The 9298-nt window shown below is 41.9% G+C and overlaps 1 protein-coding gene across 4 annotated transcripts in view; it reads right to left on the reverse strand.

The window, feature by feature from the left end:
• Positions 1-2949, reverse strand: part of KYNU (kynureninase) — a 58541-nt gene extending 55592 nt beyond the window's left edge. Inside the window, exon 1 of one of the 4 annotated variants that reach the window (XM_038143277.1) lies at positions 2852-2949. In XM_038143277.1, coding sequence (XP_037999205.1) covers positions 2852-2908 — 57 coding nt within the window. In that variant the 5' untranslated portion in view covers positions 2909-2949. Of the gene's footprint in view, positions 1-2080; positions 2233-2767 lie in introns of those variants that run through there. The other 3 variants (XM_038143278.1, XM_038143275.1, XM_038143279.1) reach the window with 3 other exon arrangements.
• Positions 2950-9298: the final 6349 nt, after the last annotated feature.

Genomic DNA, 9298 nt, shown 5'->3' on the forward strand with positions numbered 1-9298 from the left:
TAAGCGTTTGAAACCCATGTCTCCCTGACTGTCTCCTTCCAGGTAAAAGAATTGCCAGTGTAGTATTGTCTGTAAAATCTCCTTCCCACTCAAGTTAATGCCTGGATTTTTCTTTTTCTTTTTTTTTTTTATTTTACTCCCTGGTGACATACCTCCTGGAGGTAAGGAGCCTTTTCAGCTCTCTAAACAGATCAATCTTGAGTCAAGAATATTTGCTCAGTGATGCTCAGCCCCCATGGTCCCTAAGAAGTATGGCCATCGCCTCTTCAGAAGAGGATATTGCCATATCCTCTTCTGCAAACAGCCTAAAGGGGGTTTGAGAGCCTCCAGCGTTCATCTCCTGGGACCACTGAGGTAATTACCCTGAAATTTGTGATCAGGAGGTGGATGATAAGGGTGCTTGAAGGACTATTTGGCATTATAACCCCATTCTTCTCATCCAGCCTGTGGAATCCTTGCTCTACACCACATGAACACAGCACAGCTTCCTATCATTTAGGAATTCCTATGATTTATCTCAACAGTCACCATTTTTTAACAAGGATACCCAGTGATTGCCGTGGATTTGTGGCCATCATCTCCCAGGTCATCCACTGACACACCTGGCAAGCACAGATGGGTTTTGGTTCCATTTGAGGCCTGACTCAAACCTTTACTGAAATCAATAAGTGGCTCTATTACAGACAGCAATTCCTGGATCAGGCTCTTGGTTCCCTGTCATTGCTGCATCTGATCAATGACTTACATTTATTGTGATTCTTATTGATATTAGATTTTGACAACAAATATAATATTAAATACAGAGAGCTAGAAGTTAAAAATGATTAAGTGCTCAGGGGTATTTGATTTAATACAAACATTATGAAATAAGATAAAACTACTAAAATAAAATCAATCAAAATCCTGTTGGGGAATGAAATCCCAGAGATCCAATTCTGAGACCAGCATAAGAAAGTACTTTTGCCCTTTGAGTGGGAATTAGGCCTTATAGAGAGGAATCCCAGAATTGCTTGGGGTTGACTTTTCCCGCCCCCCTAAACTCTGACTGGAATTATTGGTTTTGGTTTTTTTTTCAGAATAGAGTCCTGTGCAAATATTTTACCAGAATTCATGAGTCATTTGTTGTTTTCTACATGTAGAGCAAACATATTTGTATAAGAAGAGCACACTTTATCTCCTTATGACTGAAAACAATATTCAGTAACCTCTTCAAACTAAAATTCAGACCCATCAGTGGAAAATGCATTTCCCGCTTTGATAAACATGGCTCCTTACCAGAATTTTTTTTTTTTCATACAGCTTAGAGAAAAAAAAAAAAGAATATTTTAAGAGAAACAATTTGTCTCCACTACCTACTCCACAAAAAGTCATTCAGGTGATTTCATATAACCCCAGAATGGTTTGGGTTGGAAAGGATTTTAAAGGACACTTTGTTCCAATCCCTGCCATGGGCAGAGACACCTTCCACTAGACCAGGTTTTCTTCTTTCTTTCCTTGAAAATTTATTACAATTTTTGACTTAACAGATGACATGAAGTCAGTATATTTTTACTTTTTTCCTCTTTCTTTGTTCTTTTGTTCTTCCACAAGACTTGCTTGTACTACACTCTGACTCAATGTAAAAACTCAACTATGACTGTAGGCAATCTTTCATATTCAAAAAGATCTGATGCAACTTATATTAAGAAAAAAAAGTCATTTTTCCATAATTCATCAGCCTCTATCAAACATTGGCCTCTACTACTTATTTCCCATATTAAAGCTATGAAAGACAATGGGTGAGAATTATTCAGGCACGAGCGAATGTCTGGGTGATTATTTCAGTTTTGTCCTTTATGCATAATTTACTGACCAAATAAAAAAAAAAAAGTGAATATTAGCAAGCCATCTTATCAAACCTCCTCAGGAAGGTCCATTAGGCTTAATTATAAGAATGATAATTTGTCCTGGTTTAGATCTGCTTGTATCTTTATGGATCTCCCCTCTGTCTTGATGTCTTTGTAAAAAAAAAAAAAAAGTAAAGTTCCCTCAACCCTCCCCTTAAAAACATTTTGCTTAAATATTTCAAGATGTTACTCACAGTCTTCCTACCCAGCACAGTGCTGACAGGCACACAATGAATCCCCACTTTACGCTGTATCCTCAAGGGAAAAGGGTTTATCATGGAAATGTCCTGCCCTTTCTGCCCTCCAATAGCTGTTCTCCGGGTTGCTAAACGCAGCTCAGCCCACAGACCTTTGATACGCTGGGGCTGGTGTCCTAATGCACCCTTTGGGGAGGAAAACTGGGGGTGTGCACATGTGTGAGTGGGGAAGTTTGCAGCACAGGTCCAGGCTGTCAAAATACACCCACTGAAAGCACCAATAGCGCCGTAATTGGGGCTGGTTTAGAAAACAAACAAAAGAGGAACTCCAGAACTGCGCAGCGTGTAAGGGCTGATTCTCTTCCCATCCTTACACCAAAGAAATTGCTTTGCTTGGGTATGATTGTGCAGAAGGAAGTTGCTAAAACAGCACAGCCCAAAGCAGCATGCAGTCTAGATTACTTCAGGTTAAATACACTTCAGTGAATTTGTTTAAATTACGGAACCAGAGAGAAAGAAAAATCTAAATATTCATAATATCCCCAACAACAGACACGCAGCAGCAACCACCACTGTATAATTAAATAAGTTATACAGCACAGTGTCACAGCTGCAGCAAGGGAATGTGACAGAGAGGAATTATAATAAACTCAGTTACTTTGAGTAATTTAGGCACTTATTGACCTTCATGTCAAGAAGCGCTATGGTGCTAAAAGTAATTTTACATAGAAAACTCATCTTTTCTCCTCTAGAGTGAAACCACGTTACCCTGTGGTCGGCAGCCGTTCCTGGGAGGGGTGATGAAACTCCTGAGCAAATACTCATTGCTGCATGGAGAAACAGCCACGAGTCACGTGCCTGGCTCCCCAGACTCTGACCCCACCAGCCACATGATCTCCGAGTTAACCAAAAGCCAGGTGAATATGTAATTATTTCTCCTATCGTCTTTTCCTTTGTCACCGTGGTGAAATTTAAAGCTCTGATTAAATTGGGAAGGTACCCCTCTTCCATATGGGCATGGGAAAATAAACACAGCTGTAATGAAAGTGGTTTTAGACCAAACTCTTTTACCTTCATGAAGGAGACAATCGATAGCAGAACAGCAAGAAGCCAGTAGTGTTTGCAACCACATGGCAGAGGGAGTGGTGGGAATTTACATAGAATGCAGATTTGCCAGCGTGGAAAACAGAAGAAGAATTGTAGGTGAAATCAGGAATGAACAGAGTTGATATCTCTCTTTGCTCTCTATAAACATTATCTCAAACCAGCCACGTGTTCACTCAATCCCCTCCATTCAAGCTGGAGTGTCACCCATTCCTACACATAGCTAGAGCACAGGAATATGGGACAAGAAAAAACTGTTTCCATCCAGTCTTTGTGAAGATTCAGAGGAGGGTTAAAAAAAAAAAAAAAAAAAAAAAAAAAAGAAAGAAAAACCACCGAAATATATAATGGAACTGTGAGGAGAGATATAGGGGCAGGAGGGTCAGAGTTGTGGACTAACAATGTAATTCAGAGATACATCTCCATCCTGGAGTTCTGTGTGCCCAGACCCCTGCAGTAATGCTTGTTTATTATCTGGATTTCCATTTTCAGTAAGCACCAATAGATGTGACACTCTTGAACTGTAACATTTCATCTTCTTTGCTAGAAAAAAAGCCCAACAAAACAACCACACAGAGCACTTAATATTGACCCAAAATAGAGCTGACCTCTATCCATAAGTTCCTGGAGTATCATTGCCCTCTTTTGCACTGTCAAATGACTTTTTCTGAGGCTTCCCACTAACTCTGCTTGTTTACTCCACCAGCAAGATAATGGGACAGCTGCTCAAGAAACTTCATCCTGCCAGGAGTCTGGTCTGGGAAAGAAGCAGGAGATTGGGGCACTTCAGCTACTGAAGCAAAAGGGATCCAAAGTCAAACACAGCCCAAAAGGGTATTTATTTCTTGTTTGGTTGGCCATTTAGGTCAAACCAAGCTGAAATACACTGCAACTTTTCAATTTGCCTTTGGAAATAAAACTGCACAAACAGCGGAGTGAAAATTTTCCCACTGCATTTCCCTTTGAATGAGCATCATGCATTTTAACCTTGATTGTGGATGGTGGCAGGAAAGCAGCTGTGCTGGCAAAGGCCATATGCTTGCAGACTTTTCTGAGAATTGGAATATTGACCCCGTCTTTCCAACTATTCTTCTCAACCCTTCTGCTGGAATGAAAGAAAAACAGAGACAAAATCCTTTGCCCCTAAATTCAAGGATCAAACATCAGCAAACATATAGCCTGGACACATTGTTTTTTAGCTGCAGAACAAGAAAAATGATCTGGTTTTTTTTGTTTTTTCTTGGTGTTTTGTTTTTTGTTTGTGGTTTTTTTTGTGAGCTTGTTTTTTTTTTCTTTTTTTTTCCCCTGTATTGCTGTGAAGCAGCCAGAGGACAGGAAGAGAAGGAGCTGCTGTAAGTTATAGCAAGACCAATGTACAGGGGAGTGAGCCACACGAGATGGCCAAAGTCCCAGCGGGCACAGGTCTAAGGGGCAGAGAGTACAACCAAGGGCAGCCCAGCCCTCACCCTCTCAAAGGAGCTGTTAGGAGCATGATGGGAAGGCAGGGACATCAGACAGATCGTTTAGAGGAGAAAAAAGAAGAATAAAAGTAGCTCTGTGTGTCTGTAACTAAGGATTTTGTGGAGTACTTGGGGCAGAGAAGGCATTGAGGGGTGGGCAGGAAAACACATTTCCCATTCCAGCAGCTTCCTTGCCTCGTAACATTGAGCCACCCACTGCCAGCCACATCCTCAGGTGCGCCGAGACTGCTTCCTCTCAGCCTCCCCCCAGTCATTTGCTGTGCCCATCTGCCATCCATCACTGCCCCTCTCAGACTGACCAGAGACCACTCAAGCCTCGTCCCTTGACTGGAAGGAACTGTGTGAGCTTTTCCACAGGGGCACCCATAAAAGTTGTAACAAATTAATTTAACAAAACATGTGCCTTCTTCTGAAGGCATGAGATGACAACAAATAACCAAGGGCACCCTAAAGCAAACTCAGCCCGTGCCAGGTGGGATGCCAGGACACTGGGTCCTTTAGGTCATGAAAGCTTGCCTTGGCACTGCTGGCCCTGAACCTTCTTGCTGTCAAGAGGACAAAATGATCCAGCAAACAAAGGAGGATTCTCTCTAACAGGAATAGGCAGGTCTTACCCACAATGAGATGGCCTGGAAGACCCTCAGGCAGGAAAACTGTGGTTCTTGCAGTCAGGAAAGGAGCAGCAAAGCAGTGACTGCCCAAGCAGCACACACTGCACCTGCAGCACAGGCTCTGCTCCGGCACAGATGCTCAGAGAAACCAGCATTGTCTGTATTTACAAGGCAAGCCCCACAGCTATTTTTTAAAGCATGCCATCTGCACCTTGTGATGGCACGATGCATTTCACCTCGGGCTTCACAGCAATCGCTCAGTAAACAACAGCATAAAACCTTTGGTCTCCTCCCTGCTGAGCTTGCTATAACAACTTTCTTATCACTTTTGTTTTCTCTCCACTCCATCAACAGCCCTGCTCTGCCCAAAAGCTCCTCTGCTACCTCAGGTCACATTTAAACCCTGTGTGAAAAGGATGCCCTACACCTGCACCTCACTTAACTGGTTCTCATCCCTCCTCAGCCCCAGCTGAGTTGCTTTTTTCCCTGTGAAGTTATTTGAAGGGAACATGTATATTTGACCATTTTGCAGGATTGGATTGCTCTGGCTGTCTGATTTTTTAACTTTTGGTCTTCTGATTAAGAACCCTCACTCAGTCCATTAAACTTTACTTTATAGAGACTTCACTCCCTATAATGATGATGCAGTGTTTATTTTTTTATTTATTTATGAAGCAGTCATTAGTAGCTCCTGCTAAATAATTAATTGCCCTTTGAGTAGCCAAAATGAGCTCCTGAAACCTTCCTCCTTGTCTGAATGGATTTTCCCTAATTTCTTTTCAGTCAGACTTTTAGGCACATCTTATCTAAATAGATATGGTTTTTTTCCTGTTATGTGACCTGCTCCTAGTACTGTTTTTCTTCAGGCCCTGTATTAGTAATCATTTTCATTTCTTTCTGAGTCATTAAACATAATATTTGTCCTTTAAAATCTATTCTCAAAATAGTGCCTCTATGAAAAAAAAAAAGACAAAAGAAAAAAATCACAGGAATAAGAAATTATTTACTTTTCTGCAGTACCATTTAAGGAGAACTATTGCACTGCTGCACTGACAATAATAATACCCAGAGAGGGACAATAAGGGAATGAGAGTCAAGTGATTTCCACGTAAAGGAACAAGAGCAGTAACTCCCCACGACTCTGATAACTCCATGGTAGCTGCAGCAGCAGGAGAACACATTTTTGAATAGATGAAATTTCCTTGTGTCTCTCCAAGGTAGCTGTTACTAATAAAAGATGACTGTAGCTTGGGTGCCCTCACCTGCATTTCCAGGCTGGATGCACACACACATTGGTTTTTTTAAAGCCTCTTGCTATAAGGAATGGGTTACCACTGTTGTTGATCTTAATGTTTTGCAAAGAATAAGAGATTTCCCCCACCTCTGGTCAAATATTTGGTCTCATTGTTTGCTCTGGGTAAGGACAAGGACAAGCAGGGACATTTCGAGTGCTTTTTACCAAAGGCAAGGACAGGAGGGGGGCCATGCCCATCCCTTCCTGAAGGAGCAGTAGTGTGATGGCCAAGGGTACATTTGAGAGACTGAAAGAAAAATGTGGGAAGTGGGACCCCCTTTTCTCATGGCAGCTGCTTGGTATCTGTTATAAAATCCTAAAAATCAAACGGAGCACCTTGGGGATGGATTTCCAGCCAACCTCCCAACTGCAACTCTTTCTGCAAAGTGCTTTTAGAGGTGTTTCTGTATTAGATGTAGCCTCTTTCTACCTAGCCACATTTTCCTCACCCCCAGGTGACCAGCTGCATGTCCAGATCTCACAGAACAACACAACCACCAACTTCTCCATCTGCCTGTGGCACATTTCCTGCCTGTGGTCACAGAGCTTCTGAGAAAGGGGAAATCAGACACCAGCTACGAGCCAGATGCAATGGGATGACAATAACACCTCACTGAGAGACTTCCCACAACACCAGAACTTTCCTTTTGTCCTAAACATTTGTGCAGCACGTCTTTTATGATGCTCTTCACACCACTGCAGGCTGACAAATAGCTGAGGACATGAACTGAGCTGAGGCAGACCAACGATCCTGGTGCCTTTCCCCTCCTTTCCTCTTCCCTTGTTTCCAGCTCCATAAAAGTGAATGCACTTCACACTTTTCACTCTTATTTTTAAGCTCTTGCAGCAGTTACCACCTGGAACAAAGCTCAGGGAGGGGGGGAGGAAGAAAAGGCAGGACAGAAAATAGCAAGCTGAGCTTGTACTACATGTGGGTTGTATGAAAAGTGAAAATAAAATAAAATAAAATAAAATAAAATAAAATAAAATAAAATAAAATAAATATAAAATCCAAAGGTCACACATAGCACAGTACAGGTTAATCACATAGATCTGGATCCTCCAAAGGCTGGAATTGCAAGGCTGGGCTCTGCCTGATTTAAATAGCATGCTACTGTTCTGGATGGCCTGGAACGAGCAGAGGAACCAACAGCACATAAAGGATGGTGACAAAGTGGTGTGTGACACCTGAGGGAGGCCAGCAGTGGCTTAGGAAGGAGATACAGTCACACATATCCTGTGATAAGAAACTCATTCTGCAGCTTTCTCTCCAAGCAGGTTTAACAGCACACACAGAAACATCGGGCATTCTCCTTGGCAAAGCTGAACATGCTGGAAAACTCTCTAATGCCAAATAACACAAGAAAAGCAACAAGCTTTAAGGCCACCAGGGCACAGCACGGCTCTTGCAAGGGGCCAGAGGTGAGGAGAAAACCTTGAGCTTTATTCACAAAGCCAGCAGGCTGCACGGGAACACAGCAGCACCAAAGTCTGTCCGGGAGAACAAGCAGGTTCTTGTGCTGCTCCGAGGAGGTTTTTGCTATCCACACACTCACTCCTCCTTCCCCCAGTCCCAGACCCCAAGCTCCCAGCCCTCCCTCAACACAGATTTTATCTTTGCTTGATTCACTAATAAACTGATTAGGCAGCAGATCAGACCACAAACCGGCCAAGGTTTAAATGACACTTTAGCCAACATTTAACTCCATATTGATATTTATAATCCCCAAATAACCCTTTGTTTGCCCCCTCTCTGGTTCCAGGCGGTGACTCAGCAAGCACAGGGCTCCATTAATATTCCCAGAGCATTTCCTTTCCACTGGCTGTCTCCCTTGTGCTGTGATCAGACCTATCAGGATGTGGTGAATTGCTCTGAGGAAGGTTACAGGTCTCCATAGGGACTGCTCATGATCTTTGAAAAATGCATTTCCCTCTAGCAAGCTATAAATGCTTATGAGAGTTGCTAAAGATCACTCAAAATAGATTATTGAACACTTTGATGCTGCACTCTCATTTTGCGTTATCATATACTTAAAGTATATTAAAAGATTCCCTAAATGCCAAGTGCATTTGCCTGGAAGAGATTTGTGTTTTCCAAAGCCAGAAGAAAATATCTTTGTATCATTCCAGGATATGTAATGTTTTTTTCTGCTATCCTGCAGAATGGATTATAAGTGTTTGACAGTACTTTTTTTTTTACCTTCCCCAGAACCACTGACTGTTGTGATAGACTTTAGTTAACTTCTTTGGATTGTTTTTTGCCTCACTAACGGTCTGCAGTCAAAATGAAAAATAAGAACCTTCTGGATCCTGCCTTGATAAGGTCAGGCTGTAGAATTTTTCTTTCCAGCAATTTAGCCAGGCTCTCTCCTTGCAGAATACATTTACTTGGTAATAAACATCTCCAGACTGCCGAGCTGTACAGACTGGAAACAATTAAGCCAAAATTGGGGAAAGCAGTACATGAATAAGTATTTCACTTTTCAATGAAATTAGACTGAAAATTTCAGGAGCAAAGAAAGCAACAACATTTTCAAATTGTATTAATTAGACATATTTGTAAAAACCTGTGCTCATGCAAGTACATTATGCATATTTTAATATCAAACTATGAAGAAAATGTGCTGGGTAATTACAAGCCTTTGGTGCTGTCCTGCTGTGGTCAAGCACAGACACACACAAACATGTAGGGAACATAATTCAGTATCTAGTAGGAACAACAATG

The sequence above is a fragment of the Motacilla alba genome, chromosome 7 (assembly GCF_015832195.1).
Source record: "Motacilla alba alba isolate MOTALB_02 chromosome 7, Motacilla_alba_V1.0_pri, whole genome shotgun sequence".
NCBI lineage: Eukaryota > Metazoa > Chordata > Aves > Passeriformes > Motacillidae > Motacilla > Motacilla alba.